The sequence below is a fragment of the Caretta caretta genome, chromosome 6, assembly GCF_965140235.1.
Source record: "Caretta caretta isolate rCarCar2 chromosome 6, rCarCar1.hap1, whole genome shotgun sequence".
Taxonomy (NCBI): domain Eukaryota; kingdom Metazoa; phylum Chordata; order Testudines; family Cheloniidae; genus Caretta; species Caretta caretta.
In genome coordinates, this window is record NC_134211.1 from 48,181,082 (window position 1) to 48,199,979 (window position 18,898).

At 39.3% G+C, this 18,898-nt stretch overlaps 1 protein-coding gene across 1 annotated transcript in view; it reads left to right on the forward strand.

Annotated features, from left to right (window-relative positions):
- Positions 1 to 18,427, forward strand: part of ANO1 (anoctamin 1) — a 126,359-nt gene extending 107,932 nt beyond the window's left edge. Inside the window, exons 22-29 of the mRNA XM_075129482.1 lie at positions 218 to 275; positions 387 to 487; positions 982 to 1,127; positions 3,941 to 4,093; positions 6,825 to 6,877; positions 10,119 to 10,303; positions 13,632 to 13,737; positions 15,642 to 18,427. Coding sequence (XP_074985583.1) covers positions 218 to 275; positions 387 to 487; positions 982 to 1,127; positions 3,941 to 4,093; positions 6,825 to 6,877; positions 10,119 to 10,303; positions 13,632 to 13,737; positions 15,642 to 15,902 — 1,063 coding nt within the window. The 3' untranslated portion in view covers positions 15,903 to 18,427. The remainder of the gene's footprint in view (positions 1 to 217; positions 276 to 386; positions 488 to 981; positions 1,128 to 3,940; positions 4,094 to 6,824; positions 6,878 to 10,118; positions 10,304 to 13,631; positions 13,738 to 15,641) is intronic.
- The last annotated feature ends 471 nt before the right edge of the window (positions 18,428 to 18,898 follow it).

Sequence of the window (18,898 nt, forward strand, 5' to 3'; positions counted from 1 at the left end):
CAATTAACATTTAAAAAATAAAATATTCCAAACACAAGTACCTAAAATTGTCCTTTCTGAACTTTACTATGTGATGACAAATTATTAACTGATCCTAAAGTCCTTGGGCATGTGTAACTCTCATTCAAAGAATTAGCTATTTTACATGAAGGACTGCAGGATCAGATGTATAAAAAGGTAGAATATAATTCTAACCATTGTTTCCAAACTATCCTAGATTTGTTGGACGTCCAGGAGATTATGTCTACATTTTTCATTCTTTCCGAATGGAAGAGGTAATTGCAATTTATCTTGTGCATATTCATCATTGATCAAGAAAATAACAGTGAATTCACGATCAAATGATTTGGCAAAAATGCTGACTTAATCTCCTTTCTTGGCTTTAGTGTGCCCCTGGTGGTTGCTTAATGGAATTGTGCATCCAGCTTAGTATTATCATGTTGGGCAAACAGCTGATTCAGAATAATCTCTTTGAGATTGGTATCCCGTAAGTAATATAGTTACCTTCATTTTATACCATACGTAAAGTACACTGCATATCAACCTTTTATGATGCAAACATCTGGCTTCTTTTGGTTTATAGTCCTCGTGCAAGAAATCTTTACAGCAAGACTATGCCTGCAATATAGCTGTGCCTTTGTACCCCATAGCATTTTCAAACTCCTCATGCATTTTTGTAACATGCGGACTTCTTTGAAAAGTGTTAGACTATTGATTTTATACTCTTTACTGCTGAGTTTGATGTTCAGTATTTGGTTCAGTTGTTACCAGATTTGAATATCAGTGAGTGCTGATCCCTAATTGCTTGTCTTTACCTTTGGCTTTTACACAGTTTTTGTACAGATTATGAAAACTGATGATATAAGGCTTTTTTTGTGTCTATTAGCATGAATTTAACTGTCATTCCTGAACCATCCAAACAGGGGGTGCTTTTTTAATGGGGAAAAAGACCTGCTAAGCTGATCATTTTTTTTCTTCCAGAAAAATGAAGAAATTAATCAGATATATCAAATTAAAGCAACAACGCTCTTTAGATCATGAGGAGCATACGAAAAAAAAACAACGCTATGAAGTGGACTATAACTTGGAACCTTTTGCTGGGCTTACTCCAGAATACATGGAAATGAGTGAGTGAAGTGGAAAATAATTAAGTTTAAACTGTAATGACTATAACTGTGGAGATGGTGAGTTGAGTTCTTTGAACTAGCAGATATGATTCATGTTACATTACTTTATAAAAATGTCCCCCCTGGCAGTAACTGAAACCCTGCTGGCTGCTACAGGTGACTAACTGGTTCATATGGTATGGCATAATGCCTGTGTGTGTGTATGTATACCACTGTCCTAGAGTGGCTAACCTAGAGAAGATAAAAGAGCCCTATAACAACAGCTCAAGTGGAAAAGGGCTGGCTTCTATCTTCCATACCATATGTTTGTGGTAATAGCTGACAGCCATGGTTCCAGATACCTCGATACAGTACTGAAATACCAGGTGTTATCTGTTGATCTTTGTTACAGTTTAACACACAGTTTGAAATATACTATATTTATAGCTCCATTTACATTTGGCTCCAAGAGACAAATTTTGCTCTCAGTTGCACCCCTGTACACCAGCAATAACTCCACTGAAGTTAGTAGAGTTAATTCTGGTTTAAGAGAGCATAAAATTTGGCCCTGTTTCCTGAATTCTGGGCTAAATCCTCACAGATACTCCAGCAATCTCACACAGATCACACACAAATTGTTATTTAGTAATTAGGGCTGTTGATTAATCACAGTTAACTCATGCAATTAACTCAATTGCACTGTTAAATAATAGAATACCCACCAAAGTTTATTAAATTTTGTGGATGTTTTTCAACATTTTCATACATATTGTATTCTGTGTTGTAACTGAAATCAAAGTATATATTATTTTTGCTTACAAATATTTGCACTGTAAAAATGATAAACAAAAGAAATTGTATTTTTCAATTCACCTCATACAAGTACCATAGTGCAATCTCTTCGTCCTGAAAGTGCAACTTACAAATGTAGATTTTTTTTGTTACATAACTGCAGTCAAAAACAAAACAATGTAAAACTTCAGAACCTACAAGTCCATTCAGTCTTACTTCTTGTTCCACCAATTGCTAAGACAAACAACTTTGTTTGCCTTTAATGGAGATAATGCTGCCCTCTTCTTTATTTACAATGTCACCAGAAAGTGAGAATAGGCATTTGCATGGCACTTTTGTAGCCAGCATAGCAAGGTATTTATGTTCCAGATATGCTAAACATTCGTATGCCCCTTCATGCTTCGGGCACCATTCCAGAGGACATGCTTTCATACTGATGATGCTCACTAAAAAAAAATAAGCGTTAATTAAATTTCTGACTGAGCACCTTGGGGGAGAATTGCATGTCCCCTGCTCTGTTTTACCCGCATTCTGCCATATATTTCACGTTTATAGCAGTCTCGGATGATGACCCAACACATGTTGTTCATTTTAAGAACACTTTCACTGCAGATTTCACAAAATGCAAAGAAGGTATCAGTGTGAGATTTCTAAAGATAACTACAGCACTTGACCCAAGATTTAAGAATCTGAAGTGCCTTCCAAAATCTGAGAGGGATGAGGTGTGGAGCATGCTTTCAGAAGTCTTAAAAGAGCAACACTCCAATGCGGAAACTACAGAACCCAAACCACCAAAAAAGAAAATCAACCTTCTGCTGGTGGCATCTGACTCAGATAATGAAAATGAACATGCGTCAGTCCGCACTGCTTTGGATCATTATCGAGCAGAACCTGTCATCAGCATGGACGCATGTCCCCTAGAATGGTGGTTGAAGCATGAAGGGACATGTGAATCTTTAGAGCATCTGGCACGTAAATCTCTTGCGATGCCAGCTACAACAGTGCCATGAGAACACCTGTTCTCACTTTCAGGTGACATTATAAACAAGAAGCGGGTAGCATTATCTCTTGCAAATGTAAACAAACTTGATTGGCTGAAAAAGAAGTGGGACTGAATGGACCTGCAGGCTCTAAAATTTTACATTGTTTTATTTTTGAATGCAAGTTTTTTGTACATAATTCTACATTTGTACATTCAACTTTCATGATAAAGAAATTGCACTACAGTATTTGTATTAGGTGAATTGAAAAACACTATTTTGTTTTTTTACAGTACAAATGCTTGTAATAAAAAATAAATTTTAAGTGAGCACTGTACACTTTGTATTTTGTTGTAATTAAAATCAGTATATTTGAAAATGTAGAAAACATCCAAAAATATTTAAATAAATGGTATTCTATTATTAACAGTGCGAATAATAGCAATTAATTTTTAATCACTTGTCAGCCCTATTAGTAACTGATTAATTAGTACTTAATTTAAGCATAGAGTGTCAGCTTACTGCTGTTGAAGGAGCAGGGAACAGGTAGCTGTAATCCACCTTTCCATTCCCCTCATTCTGGAGGATGCTAAGGATTGCTCTGCATTATGCTGGTTGCTGCAGTCTCATAAGCACCATTCCAGGGCTGATTGAAGTGTGGTACATTCCAGCCCCACTCCCAGCATGACTCCTCCCCGCCTCTGACATGCTTCCTATTCAGATGGGGAGCAGGTGGCCTAAACCTGGCTAAACCATCTTTGCACCACTCAGGGGATTTAATTATGTCAAAAGAATTCCCAGCTGCCCCTTTAGGGCATCTTTGTGGTTGTTTTGCCTGACCAGCACAAACTATCAGAACAGGGACTTATGGCTCTTTATGCTTGGATGAAGTACCAATTAATCAACTACATATTGAAATTTGTGTGAGGTATAACTAGCAAGTCTCTCTATGTTGTTAGGGTTTGTAGAAACATTTACGGGGGAAGCATTAATTTGTTGTAACACACCAAAGCACAGTTCATAATTGCAGAGCACTCTCAGTGAAACAGTTTCTCTTTTCAGTTATCCAGTTTGGATTTGTAACCTTGTTTGTTGCATCCTTCCCGCTGGCTCCTTTGTTTGCGTTGTTGAACAACATCATTGAAATACGTTTAGATGCAAAGAAATTTGTCACTGAGCTTAGAAGACCAGTTGCAGTCAGAGCAAAAGATATAGGTAAGTAGATTACCAAATAGCCTAGTAGATTACCAAATAGCCTAGTCATGAGATAATGTTACTCCTTTTTTATTTATTGATTGATGGCAGGAATTTTTTTATGCTGAGTTGGGTTAATTAACAGGAAGATCTTTATAGTACAATTGAAAACATTAGAGTGTAACTTAGCTGTGAATTGTCATAACTTATCAAAGCTTTACTTTTAAAATATTAAGAGCAGTGTTTTAAATTCAGATTAATATTTTATTAAGTTAGCATAAAACATCTGAGGATCAGGAATGATCAATAAAACAATGAGATACAGTGCATGGTTTTCCACATCAATAGTTCTTCCTGGCCATGCAAGTTTTATTGCGGAAACAAAAGCTTCTGCATTAAAAACTCCAGATCCTCAGCTGGGCAGGGGAGATACATAGGGGCAAAGGGGAGACTGAGTGACTGTTGAAACATGTGGGAGTTATTTCAGCTGCTTCCTTCCTGGCCAGTATGAATTCTGGGACATTGAAGGCTAGAAACAGCAGTGGATCTGGCTGAAACCAGGTCCTACAATTGCATAGAAGCACAGAACCAGGTCTGCTACCTGAGGGATCTCTTGACGGCAGAGGTGATGAGAGATGGATTTGCCCCTGCAAGCTATTTTCCCTCATTACCAGTTAATTGGGATACTGGAAATTCACAAACAGAAAACTCAATGAAAAGAATTATTCACGTTATAGTATAGTCAATCTGAGCAAAGAAAATCTACGGTTAATTACCATACAATATGTTCCACAGTTCTGGGGCATTTCTGAATGCTCCCCACTGTGCCTAGGTATTGAAGGACACATGAAGGGTTGTTTCTGTGGTCTTTTCCTTTCCTTTTGTCAAATTGTTGCCATCACCATCACATCCTTTTTTCTGTAGTTTGTGTGAGTTCCCTGGCTTCTTCAGCAACTGCTGTGTTTTTAAAATGTCTGTGTATTGTAATTCAGTTCTAGTGAGATATTTGAGGAGAATTTCAGATTAAAATGAATTTCTGCCAAGGTTCCACAGGGCCAAAATATCACCTTGTCATGAAGAAAACCACATAAGGCTTGAGACAGGAATCAACAGACAGAAAGGAGAAGCATGCATAATGAGAGGGGATGTTCTAAATCTAGATAACAGAAATCCTATGCAATCACTGGCAGTGACCAGGGGCCTACTCCTGCTCCCCACAATCAGCTCTTCACCAAGCACAACTGGTACACAGCCCAAGATTGGCCTTTAAACATGAGCAGAAAAAGGCCCTATATCTGATTCTGTTACAACTCTGCTGGAAAAACAGATGCTTTTGTCTGCTCCCTTAGTTTTTCTGAAACACGAATTAAGTCACTGTTGCTAAAAAGAGATATACTAACAATGACCAGATTCAAAATAAATGATGAGAAAGGTGGAGTTGACCGTCTGTTTATTCACAGATGCTAGAACTAGAGGTGCTGAGGGTGCTGCTGCACTACCTGACTTGAAGTGGTTTCTATCATATACATGATTTAAAGTTTGATTCAATGCCTCTCAGGAGCCTCGCTATACAATTTGTTCCAGCACCCCTGTGCTTATTAGTTGCTCAGGGTTTATCTTAATTACATAGGATTCTCTAGGTTACAAAGTACTAGTCCCTGGAAACTTTATGTATAGTAAACACGCACCAAACCAGTAGATGTTAGACAAATTCATCTTGAGTGTCTAAGGGCTACAGAAGCTCAAGTCCCAGCTGGGGTGCTGTTTTGTCATGGAACTGTGACCTTATACATCTAGATACCAGAGTCATTGGCAAAATCAAACCTGGGACATTCAGCACCAAAACCACAGGCCCCTAGAACTTGAGCTAAAGGAGAACTCTTTTAGCTGTGATTAGTAACCAGAAGGTTGTTACAGTCCTAAGGGGACAGTTGCTGGTTGGGTGCGTTATCATATACACAAAATCAGTGTGTTATACCAAGACACCACAGAATATAAGGAGAGACTGCACAGTGGGACTGGGTGATCTTTGTGCATCGTCCTTCCAGCACACCCCCACGGTTGATACTAAGTTAATATGCTGTCAGTATATCTTTTGCATGCACAGCCTCCATACTGCAGAAACCATGCTCAGGGGTTCCCAGATACAGTGAAGTGAGCAGCAAGGAGAAACCTTACCAGAGTGGCTTCATTAGAACCATGCTGCTGGTGAGGAGGGCAGAGGCAATGCAAAGAAATAAGGCATCCATGTGGAAAGCCCTAGTTTATGACAGATCCCTTAAGATTGGTACTCTCAACAGAGCAATATATTCTGCAAAGGGATCTTCTGTTGAGATTCTAGTTCCCCATGTGTCATTTTTTCCTCCTTCCTACAGAAAATTATTTGGGCCCATTTGATCAAGCTTCATGTTTTTTTGCTTATATACTGGCTACTTTCTTCCATTTTGCAGTAACCTTGCCTTTCTCTCCCCCCTTTCCCCCGCAAAAGAGTGGCTGGCTCAGGTGCTTTTAAAAATGAGGCAGGTGTCTAAATATGGATGTATGGAGCCATATTTTAGGCTCCTGTTGGTTTCTGTTGTCTGAAATAGGGTTTGTTACAAACTGAAGACAAACTAAATAAAGTTTGTTACAAACTAAATAAAGCTGTAGTGATGTGCAATCACGAGACGTGGCAGATACATGATATTTTCAGTTAACAACGATAAGTTTAACAATCTGAAAGCATTTACCACCATGTTTGTCTTTCCCATAGGAATCTGGTATAATATCCTCAGAGGTGTAGGAAAACTTGCTGTAATAATAAATGTAAGTAATTCTTTGTCAGTAAAATTTGAATGCAATGGGCCTGATTCTCCACTCCATTACACTGGTTTTCTTCTAACTAATTTCCACTGAAGTCAGTGGAGTCACATGATTTAAAGAAGCTCATCAACTAGAGAATCAGGTCCAGGGTTTAGTTTTACATTGTCACAGCGTATCATATATTATTTATGCATTATAAAAACTTGCAAAATTAAAAGGTTCAGTACTAAAGGCTAGTTGGCAATAAAAGCCATAGTAAACATAATCAGTGGTAGCCTTGGCATCTTTTTCCAGACTATTTTTACTGCATCTGCTGACCTTAAACTAGGCTTGCTTCCTAGTGGTCTAGATATTTTGTAAGTATCTTTCCTTGACCACATTTTTAAACAAATGCTAATTTAAAAAACCTGTTACCCCTCTACACATACTGGGCCAGATCTTCACCTGGTGCACGTCAGTTTAGCTTGACTGCATTCAGTTTACACCACCTGGGGATCTGATGTGTTCATATGATGTGTTCATATTAGGAAGATGGGATATGATCCATGTCTTTAGGACTCTGTGCAACTACGGAAATTAATAAGAATGTTTTCATTCACTTCAATGAGTGCAGACTAGGCCCTTAGGAAAACATGCAAGACTACTTCGATGTGTCATATAATCAGACTGCTTTGGATCATTTGAGTCTTCAGAAAACTTTTATACTGGGGTTAAAACAGTAGAATAGCTCTGACTTTTGTTTACATTTACACATTTTTCTGTGGGGGTGTATTCCATGTGGTACACAAACAAACACTATTTCATCTCATAGTCCCTTCACACCCACCAAAAGTTAGATCTGTGTCAAAGTTACAAACAAGGTGAAAAGAGGGTCTAGAAACAACAAGAGAGGAGACAATGCTGGACATGTGGCGTGGCTTGTCTTGAATACCATGCATCTGTGGAGTCTCTGGTTTTCTCCCAGCCTTAAGTTCTAAGGATGTGATTTCCCCTTACATTATCTTATAAATAGATCCGGATGAAATCTTTCAACCAAAATTTTTTTCAGGAAAAAATGCAGATTTGGGTCAACTGAAACACTGTGCAAATTTGTATAGATTTTGTTGAATTGCTTTGGTCAAAAAGAAATAGCCTACAAAAAATTCTGAAAAAGTAAAAATGTTTCATTTCAACATTTCAAATTAAACATTTTGATTCAAAATGACTTTTTATTTTGAAATTACCTTGAATTTCATTTTGTAAAAATTAAAAAAGAAAAAGAATCAAAATCAAAATGGAGCCTTTTGTTTTGAGTAGAACAAAACATTTTGTGTGACCCAAAATGAATTTTTTTAACTTTTCTATTCACTAAAAGTTTTGAAAATTTTCATTTTCTGGTCAACTCAAAATTATTGTTTTCTTGAATTTTCAGACTTGACAGAAAACTAAACAAATCTATTATTTGCACAGCTCTACTTTTAAGCTCCCTCTCTAGCTCCTGGACAGTTGTCACTGTGGAGTCTTCTTCCAACTGGAAGGAGAAGATGAGAGGCCACTCAGAAGTGGTCCTCAGGATAGCAAAGAGCATATAGCCCATCACCCTCCCTCCAAGCAGGTTAGCTCCACCATGCACCTCAGTAACTTGGGAAGTGATTTCTCACTGAAGACTGATCCAAAACCCATTGAAATCAATGCAAGGACTTCCACTGACTTCAGAGGACTTTGGATCAAGCCCTTATTTCCAAGCAGGGAAGTCTCAGAGGCAGCACCCAGAATTGTTGGCAGAGCTAGTTCCCAATCAGTCTTATATTTTGGTGTTCTGCCTTTAATTTCCCCTTTCTCATCTTTTCTGCTTCTCCTCTTTTGCCTTAGAAAATCTTCCTATTCTCCCACATTCCTCCCTGCAATCTCTTCAGGCATTAACCACTGTTGTTCTCCTTACCTTAATCAATCTACTCTCTGTTTTCTATCATAGCATAAGTCAAACTTTTTGTACTGCACATACATGAGCTGCACGCAAATTACAGTCTTTCATGATAGCAATAAATGAGAAAAGCCAAACCTATTGAGAACACAACTAAATTGTCTGTCCTTGCACTCTGTATATCACGCTTATTTATAAAACCTGAGGAGAATAAGAAATTTTAGTGACTGTAAAAAGGCATCTGGCCCAACATGCTTGCTGTTTTATCTTGATCTAGTTAAAAACCTCATTAAAATTAACAGATTTTTGCAAAGCAGAGGGCATTTAAAGAGTTGGTTCACCATAAGTTATTTGCAGCACATAAAAGTACATCCAGAGCAATCAATCAGAGCTTATACAATCCATCTGGGACCAGTTGTAATTGGAGCAGAGGGGAATAGCATGGTGTTTTGCTTTTTAGCAATGTTGCACAAGTTATTCTGTACAGTCACAGAATTAATATAATTAATACACAACAGAAAAGCACAGTAAAATCTAAGACACCTTTAAGGTTGGAAATATTACTGGTATTTAAAAAGAAAAATACCTGCTATTTATTTATTCTAGTCATTTATCTAAGAATAGCAAAAGACCAAAACAAAAAAACAAACAAAAAAACTCTGCAAAGTCTAAGAAACTCTAGAGTCTGGGTCTGATCATGGTTGATCAAGTTGTAGTGATCTTTAGCAGCTTTTGTTACAAGGAGATCTTGTTCCCTTTTTGTTGTGATCAGCTATTATCTGATATGCAGGGCCAGCTGAAACAAATCTGGGGTCTCTGCAAGGTCATTTGTTTGGAGCCCCCATCTTCAACTCCCAAAGCTCAGTCTGCAATCTTCTCTTTCTGTCTACCCTAAACACAGAATGTGAGGGCTTGCGATAGGGGTTGAGAGGGAGCTGAAGTGGGAACAGAAAAAGTAGTGTGTCCAGGACTAGTACATGTGTTTGTGGAATTCGAAGAATAGAGGTTTTGTGCTACATAAGGGTGACCGAGTAATGAAAACGGGGACAATATCTGGATTTCCCAGGGAGCTGAAGTTATTTACATAGAGATCTCAGCCAACATGAAGCTACTTATACTTGACACCATGCAGCTCTGGAACTTGAGCAGCAAACATCACACTGATGAGGTTTCCATATCCTTAGCATCCCATGGGCTGCAGACTTAGACTTATTGTCTGAATCAGCCCACTGTATACCATTTCTTCGATTCATAAGCATTATGTGGGGAAGATGCACTTGAGTATATTATCCACTAAACATTACCTGAATATTGCGTTCATTCTTTACTCTTATGGCTTAGGCATTTGTGATCTCATTCACATCTGACTTCATTCCACGCCTCGTGTACCTGTATATGTACAGTGAGAATGGCACCATGCATGGCTTCGTGAACCATACGCTATCCTCTTTTAATGTCAGCGATTTTCAAGGAGGAACAGCTCCAAATGACCCAATGGAACTTGGCTACGAGGTTCAGATATGCAGGTACTCTCTTGAATGATAGCCATTTTAAGTTATTTTCCCTGTTGAATGGAGGTACTAGCTTCTTCATGTGTCTGGTGGGACTCATAGTTACACAGTCACATACCACCTGATTTAGGTCCTATTGTAGTCTATTGGCAGCTCAGTCTTCTTTATCCAATAGAGAGAGCAGTTACCATTGAAATCTTTACATATAGGTAAAGTTACCACAGCACTTGTAGCATATACATTGCTTAGTTTGAGAAAATGAGTAAACATTAAATACTTGTCAGGGCATTTGAAAAGTGTTTATTGCTGACAAAATATTTATCAACTATTTGGGTTACAGGAGGGAGCAAAAAAAAAAACAAAACAAAAAAACCTCAAACTTCCAACATTGTATGGAACTCCCCTATCCAATTTCAGGATCTAGCATGATTGGTGAGTTTAAAAAGTCATAACCTCCTCCACTTTTAAAAAGTCATAACCAGCATCCTTCCAGCTCAGGATAGGGCAACACCACTTTCTTAATCACCCAAAGCTGCTGGTGGGTCAGTGCAAGGCACTTCTCTCCTTTGCTTGGCCAAAAAGGCTCTGCATCACATCAAGTCACTACAGAACTAGAGGGAGATACTGGTAGTCATAGGAGGGTCTTCTGCAACATGCTTGTTCCAGGATGGTGCCATTTTACTGAGATGATTTTATGTTTCTATGATTCTATTTTTGAGGCTTGTAAAATATCACCACATCGTAATGTTGTGCTGTGACATGATGTTTTGATGCAGTCACTTCACAGCATACTGATGCTTTGGGGCAACAAGATGACATTTTGCCAAGATGTCACAATTTTGCATCATGATTAGGCTTGGCAGGAATCAATTTAAATCGATAGATGTCAGTAAACATTGATTTCAACTGACGCACCAAAATAGACGGGGAAAAAAAATCCATCTGTTACAAATGGCACAAATGCAGCCTCCCCCGTGCACCTTGTGTCTGCAAGGATTGGCTGTCTCTGGCCCTGTAGTAGTGCAGAGAGCATCTGCAGCCTTGCTGTCACAGGAGTGAGGGAATCGGGCCATGATGCAGAAGCTGCAGAGACTCGCTGTGGGGCCAGTGATGCTGGATCCCTGCAGCACAAAGTGCAAGGAAGGCTATGGTCCTGGTGGGGCAGAGCAGAGACCCCCGGCCAAGGCCGCAAGGAGGAGGGCAAGCCTCTGGCCTCCAGGAGGCCACCTCGCTGTTGAATGGCTCCTGCCTGGAGATGGAGACATTCAGCAGAAAGGTGGCCTCCTCTGCGGCTGGGTGCTCATCTTCATCCTTCTCATTGCAGTCCTGGCCAGGGGTCTCTGCTCTGGCTGCAGCCTTCCCCATCCATGTGCCTGCAGGGATCTGGTGTCATCGGCCCCACAACTATGCAGGGAGCCATCTGCAGCTCCACCATCACGGCTCCTCTCTCTCACTCACCAGGCAGGAGTATAGGGGCCATTCCCAGGCAGAACTGTTCAGCAGCAGAGTGACCTTCCCTGCTGCTGGGGGCTCATCCTCCTCCTTGCAGTCCTGGCCAGGGTCTCTGCTTTGCTGAGCCAGCACTTTTCTGGGCCTCCCCTGCATCATGTTTCCTAATGTCTTGGGCCCTTCAGCGCCTGGGTCCTTGCAGCTCAGCTGTCAGTGCTGGGAACTCCCTGAAACATCACTGTCAGCACTTTCCCTAACTCCAACCACAACCTTGTCTCCCTTAGTTTCCCACAACTTTAAAAATAGAAGTTGTTTAAAATAATAATAGATATTAATCAAAAATGCAAAAAAATAAAAACTGAAGTCTGCCAACCCTAATCATGATGTACTGATGCAATGACACTACTTCAAGGTCTACCTATCATACTGTCCAGTTGATCCAGTAGTTCAAGCTGACAATAATGGCAACTTTGTCTACACTGTGGGCCCAATTTTCCCATCCCTCCTGGTGTGGAATTCCCATTGACTTCAGCACTGACAGAATTAAATCCTTAGTCTTAGACCCATCTAAAATCCTAATATACATGGAACTAGTGTGATCAAAACAAATGTTCCATATTATTTGCGTTTTTAAAGGAAAATTCTTGCTGAATATTTCAGCTGGTCAAGAAATCTGGGTCAACGTTGAAATGCATTCTTTGCCTAGGCTAACTTAGATATGCATCAGCTTCAAAATGTTCTCAAAGCCTGCAATTGGGGATCAAAGCCAAGAGCAGCAATGAAAGCAATTCAAACAGCAAAGATAAGGACAAAGATTGGAGACATTACAGAAAAAAATATAGGATTTTGGTCTGTTCTACTGGAAAATGACAGAAATTGACAAGAGAAAAAAAGGCAGATCATTCAGAGTTTTTCTTAATTTACACTATTTACAACTGTCGAAGAAATCAAAACTTAATCTGTTAAAATGACCATTAAAATTAAAAATCACTTTTACTGTGACATGAAAGTAAAAACCAGCTAGAATCAGCAAAGTTATCTACTCTTACCTACCTTTCCTTTCCTCTGTATCCCTGAGGTGATCTCTCTTGGGGGAGGAAATACCAGTTTGATTGAAATGTTTTCAGTGTAGAATTATGACTAGAAGGGAAGAGTAGGCTTCATGGTCCAACACAGAGCACTGTGTTTTCTTCTCTCCTTTCCCCACAAGTCCTTTTTAATTCTCATTCCATCTTTTCTCTCACACTCCCTTTCTTCTTGTAAAATCACATTTTAGAATATGGAGATATAATTTCTGCATACATTTATAATATAATGGTATTAATTTAAATTCTTCCATTTTTTGGTCAGGATACTTTTTAAAAACAAAATAAAATTGCTATTGTTACATCACAGTTTCATAGAATATATAAACCAGTGCTATGGTGAAATTCTTCTTTCATATCAACTCAGCAAGAGCTTGACTCCAATCTTCTGTTCTTCCTATGTGTGGAAATCTAAATATTGGAGTTCTGATCCACCATATCAATTTGAGTTCAGTATTTTGCTCTTATAGCTGAACCTGAAACATAAAATACCTCCCAAACTTGGAAGAAGTTGAGATTGTGATCTGAATTTTGCAGCTCAGCCCCTCTTTACTCTGAGTTTATATTGTTCATACTGATCAGAAAGCATAAACATTTAAGAGTTGTCTTCTTCTAATCCACATAAAATTTCAAGGCTGTGGCAGGCTGTTAGTTTTGTCTTGTTTGGCTGGATTTTTACACAGCCTTTCTGTAAGAGGGATTTGTATCAAAAAGATCTGAATTAGTGTTTAATGCATATTCTGTACTAAATCCTAATTGTGTGAACATTTTAAAACAACATCCTTGATTTATTATGTCTTGTTTTACAGATACAAAGATTACCGAGAACCCCCATGGTCTGAAAACAAATATGAAATTTCAAAGGACTTCTGGGCTGTCCTAGCAGCAAGATTAGCATTTGTGATAGTTTTTCAGGTACTGTTTGATGTAAATCTTTTCAGACTCCTAACAAGGAAAGAGAGATCACATATACATACATAAAACTATTCCTTAACTAAATGAGATGAGAGTCCACTGGATATCATTTACCAGTCAGAGTTCCTCCCTGGGGGCACTGATCTTCACAACCTTCTCAAGCATGATGCAAAGCCACAGAACAGCCACAGGATGTATCCCCCACAGGGATACACTGCTCCCTGCACCACATGCAGTGTATATAGACCAGTAACTTTAATGGGAGGTGAGGCACAAGGCCTGTGCATCACTTAGGTCCCATTTAAATCATACAAGCATGGACTAAGAAGGATTTAAGTGCAGACTTGGAATGGCCAATGGGCACTCTGTACACTTGCACAGGGCCCCTAACATAGGGGGTGCTCTGCTCACCGGATTTGGATGGGTGGCATTATGATGGGCCAAACTTGAGTGGCGCTGTGACCCCACGTGCCATGTAGAAATGCCACTCATGCAAATTTGGCCTAGCCACCAGCCCGTCTTGTCCTGTGAGCGGGAGGCAGGCAGTGGGATTGAAGAGAGTCACTGGGCAGCCAGGATCAGGAGGAGCCTCCCTAGTCCAGGACAGCAGCAGAGCGCTGAGCCAAGATGGGAGGAATGGGGGGCCCACTGGTGAGCCCCCAGGAAGATCCCAAAGCAGTGGGTGAGGGACTGGGGGTAAATTGTTGGTGGGCTATTGGGTGAGTGGGAAGAGATTCAGAGCTGTGGGGTGAGGGGTGGTGACAAGTGGGGAATGTTAAGAAGCAGTAAAGTGAATTGTGCGGGCTGTGGAGGTAATGGGGGGCCAGGATGTGGGGGCTATGGCAACTGGGGCTGTGGTGTTGGGGGCTTCAGTGAGAGGGATGTATGTCAGGGCTGATGGGATACATGGGGTGGCTGTCAGGATAAGTGGGGACTGGGGAAGGGTTTCTGGGGTATATATATTTTTGGGAGGTGCATTCAGGGCTTGGTGTAGCAGGTAGGTATGGGTTGGGTGCGCTTGCTGGATGGGCCTCTATTCATGTCGTGCAGCTCTGGCAGAAGCTGGAGCAAAGCTCAAGCAGTCACAGCATTCCACAGGTTTGGCCCAGCCACCCCTCTGTCATGACAGCAGATGAGGTGTGGCAGTCACTGGGCCTAATTTGAATGTAGGTCCCCAATTTCCATAGAGCACAGGGCCTCAAAAGCCTTTAAACCAAGCCTGCTTAAGTGATTCATAGACTGGTATGCTGGTCCTGAATGGATTTCATCTAGAGTCATTTCTGAGCAGGCCAAAAAATGAATTTCCAGCCATGGGAAATGCCAAGATTTCAAAATTTGATTTCCTCTGAAACTGGGAGGAAAAAGTCAAAATCTCTGCATTTTTTGCTAAATAAAAATATTTCATATAATGGATTACATAAACATCAAAATTGAAGTAAACATTTTGACCTTATTGAAATATTTTGATACTATTTCATCAACATTTTTGACAAAATGGTTATGTTCCTATGAAATGTTCTGTTTTGTCAAATCAGCATTTTGTAACAGTGAACTGTTCCCTCAGAAAATTCTCAGCCTACTTAGTCATTTTTCATGCACTGTTAATGTCAAGCATAAACAGCCATATACCAACTACAGTATTTCCCTCTGTCTTCGCACTACTGTATTTGTTCTGCATCAGTCAGGGAGACCTATCCCTGCCATTTTCCTCTGTCGCCTAATATTTATGGGAAAGTGATGGTAAAGCTAAATAGCTGATACATGGAACTTTAACATGCTTGTGAGGAAGAGAAAGGCCCAGCCTAGAATATTGTCCCTTCTGAACTACAACAAAAATCTAAATATCTATATCTATTCTCATTTCATTTGACCTTGCTAACATTTTCTTAAAATTTATTTTTCAGAACTTGGTCATGTTTATGAGTGACTTTGTGGACTGGATTATCCCAGACATTCCCAAGGACATTAGTCAGCAGATTCATAAAGAGAAAGTTCTCATGGTGGAGGTGTTCATGAAAGAAGAACAGGGAAAGCTGCAAATGATAGAAACCTGGAAAGACAAGGACATGAAAAAAGGTGAAAACTGTAACAACCACAGCCCCAAGGTCTCAAGGAGCCACAGCGGGAGCATGTCCTCCTGCCATTCATATCACATTGATGTATAGAAGAGGAGGGTAGTTTTGTTTTGTTGAGGCATTCCACTGATAAACAAGCCATCACTTAAAGGGCAAGACTTGATTTATGGACAACCAGGTGAATGTTTAAGTATGTGCAACCATTTTGCTCTCATCTTTGTGAGAAATGCACTTCTTACAAATATGGAAGGCCACATTCTATTTCTGATAGGATTTTTTTTTAAGTAATGCAGGGAATTTTTATATTTCATAGTTAGATAACACTGTGGATGTTAGTGTGTGTTAACAAAATGCTGGTACTTAGAAATGTTCTCTGAGAATCTGACTTTAGCTTATTAATTAAGAAATAACCAAAGTAAATTTCAAATCATAATTTTAAATCTTTTTGGCAGCCAATCCCTGAAAGGCTTTGAGCAGATCTACAAAATATATGCAAAGTCAATTTTACAATGTGCTCTAGCATTTCATTTAACAGGAGAAGAGAAACAATATAAACCTTATAAGGCATCTTCAGTTTCAAAAGATGCAGCTCAGCTCCCCTGGCAGACATAATCTGGATTTGAACCTGCAGATCCTAGGCAAACAAAACTCTCCTTGTCAGGAGTCTGAAAAGATTTACATCAAACAGTATATAACTAGGCTAGATACACTGAAGCTGGTGCACGGTAAATTACCCATTGGGAGATTCACCCCATCGACAGGGATAGGGCGGGGGAATAGCTTTTTTTTTTTTTTTTTTTAAAGCTGAGACTCCACAGGGACCCTGCTAGCAGTCTGCTGTGCACTAGAGTCTTCCATTTGGGCACTTCCCCACTGTGAAAAATAAGCAGATGAAGTCGGTGCAGCACATGTTAACCTTAATCCTAACTCTGTGCACCACTGACAGCTGTTCACTTACCCCAAAAGCTCATCAGGTGAACGATTCATGTTGGTGCAGGTGCTCCAGTGCCCTAGACTGTACTGTGGTCTTGTCATAATCTACTAAGGGTTCTGAAGCAGTACCAGCACAATTTCATAGGATTTCCCAGCAGCCAGAGCACTGTAGAGCATTTTCAAAAGTGTCCCTGAATCATGAGCGCATGTATTGCTACAGTAATTTACACTGCCCTGCCTAATATCTAGGCAACATCATTGCTGAAAGGATACACTGAATCCACCTTTCCCCACCAGCTCCTTCTCTACAGCCCACTCTCCTTTGCAATGAAGAGGAGGTCACAGCCATTTTGCTTGGCTACAGTCTCCCCAGTATGGCAGACTTTCTGAGACTGGTAACATCTACCAGAGACTATGCCAGGAAGAGTAAGGGTAGATTCTGGATGAATATGGATCTTATTGTCTTTAATGGAAGTTTTGCCTACTCTGGAACTACAGGACCAGAACTTCAATTACAGGACTTTTATTTTGTCTTAAAATATGTTATCTTATATATATAACATTTCCTTAAAATAAATCTAAAATCCTTATCTGTAATGCATATCTAGACCCCATCAGTGCAACTCTTTTCATGTACAGTAAATTTTTAGTTTAAGGTTTGTCTAGTGATAAACTGCACTTCCTAAGAATATTGGTGCAATGAACCTCATTTCTTTTAACACCTTCTCTTGGTGTTATACTGAAAAAGCAAACTAAACAATACACTAAACCAAATAACTAAAATAAAAACAAAAGTTTTTCAGTCTGTCTACTGTATGGTTTGTTACAAAACCAAATGTCAAAAGACTTATAGTTCATGAAAATAAGTGGGGTGGGGATGGGGGGGTGTCTTTTTTTATTTTTATTTTGTTTGCCAAAGTAATATAAAGATTTAAAATAGAACTTTAAAAATACCACACTTTGTTTTGTAATATTTATTGTTTTTACTATGAAGTATGTGATTACCTTCAGATGTTTTTTCTGTAGTCTGTTCAAAAAGACACCAGAAGAGAAATTATGTGGAAAGAAGTGAATTATAATAACCAAATATTGTTAAAACTAATTTAAAATATTGATCCAACCAAAGATTTTTATTAATAAAGGGCTTATATTTTGTTAACGCTTGTTTCTCTAATATTTTGACTTGCAGGAATGTCACTATTTTTTTTAAATTATAATTTGACATGTTTTAGTAAAATAGGGCCAAATCCTGTCTGATTTATTCTAGCACAGAGTATGCCTGGTAGTACCTGTATGCAAAATCAGGCTCACTGACTGCAGCAGAGCCACTAGCATATGAGTAAGACAAGCAGAGTTTTGTCCATATTTCTTATAGAAAATATATTCTTTATTTCATTCATTAATAACCTAAAAATTCTAGAAGAAAACCAACAGGTAGACACCTTTTATGAAGATAAATGTTCGGGAACTTCCTCTGAAGGAATTTCAACTGTAAATAATTTATCTAATATTCTTGGCTTAATACTGACATTCCTGTAAATAGTAAAACTATACCCAAGTACATATTTGTCATAAATTTTATTATTTGCTGAAATCATAAGAGTAACTGATGGTTATACTTTCTTTTGTACAGTAAATTGTTTGAAATGAGATTTTGTATATAAATACTGTATTACTACTTAGATGACTATATAAAAATCCTTTCATGGAAACCATTTTTTAAGAAAAGTAAATGCTTTAATTTTTTTGTTGAACATTTATTCAGAATAAATTGAAATATACAAGAGTTTCTCCTGTGGGACAGATTCCATTCCCCCGTCATCACCACAGACTGTGTGCAAACATGAGTATTGTTGGACTTGAGAGACGTGGAAAATGAGTTGAATGAATGCATAAATGTAGTGATATTGTTACATGCAGTACTCTTTACACCAGTGGTGGGCAACCTGCACCCCGCGGGTCACACGTGGCCCATCAGGGTAATCCGCTGGCGGGCCGCAAGACAGTTTGTTTACATTGACCATCCACAGGCATGGCCACCTGCAGCTCCCAGAGTGGCCATGGTTCGCTGTTCTCGGCCAATGGGAGCAGCGGGCAGGGACGTGCTGGCCGCCATTTCCCACAGCTCCCATTGGCTGGGAATGGCAAGATGC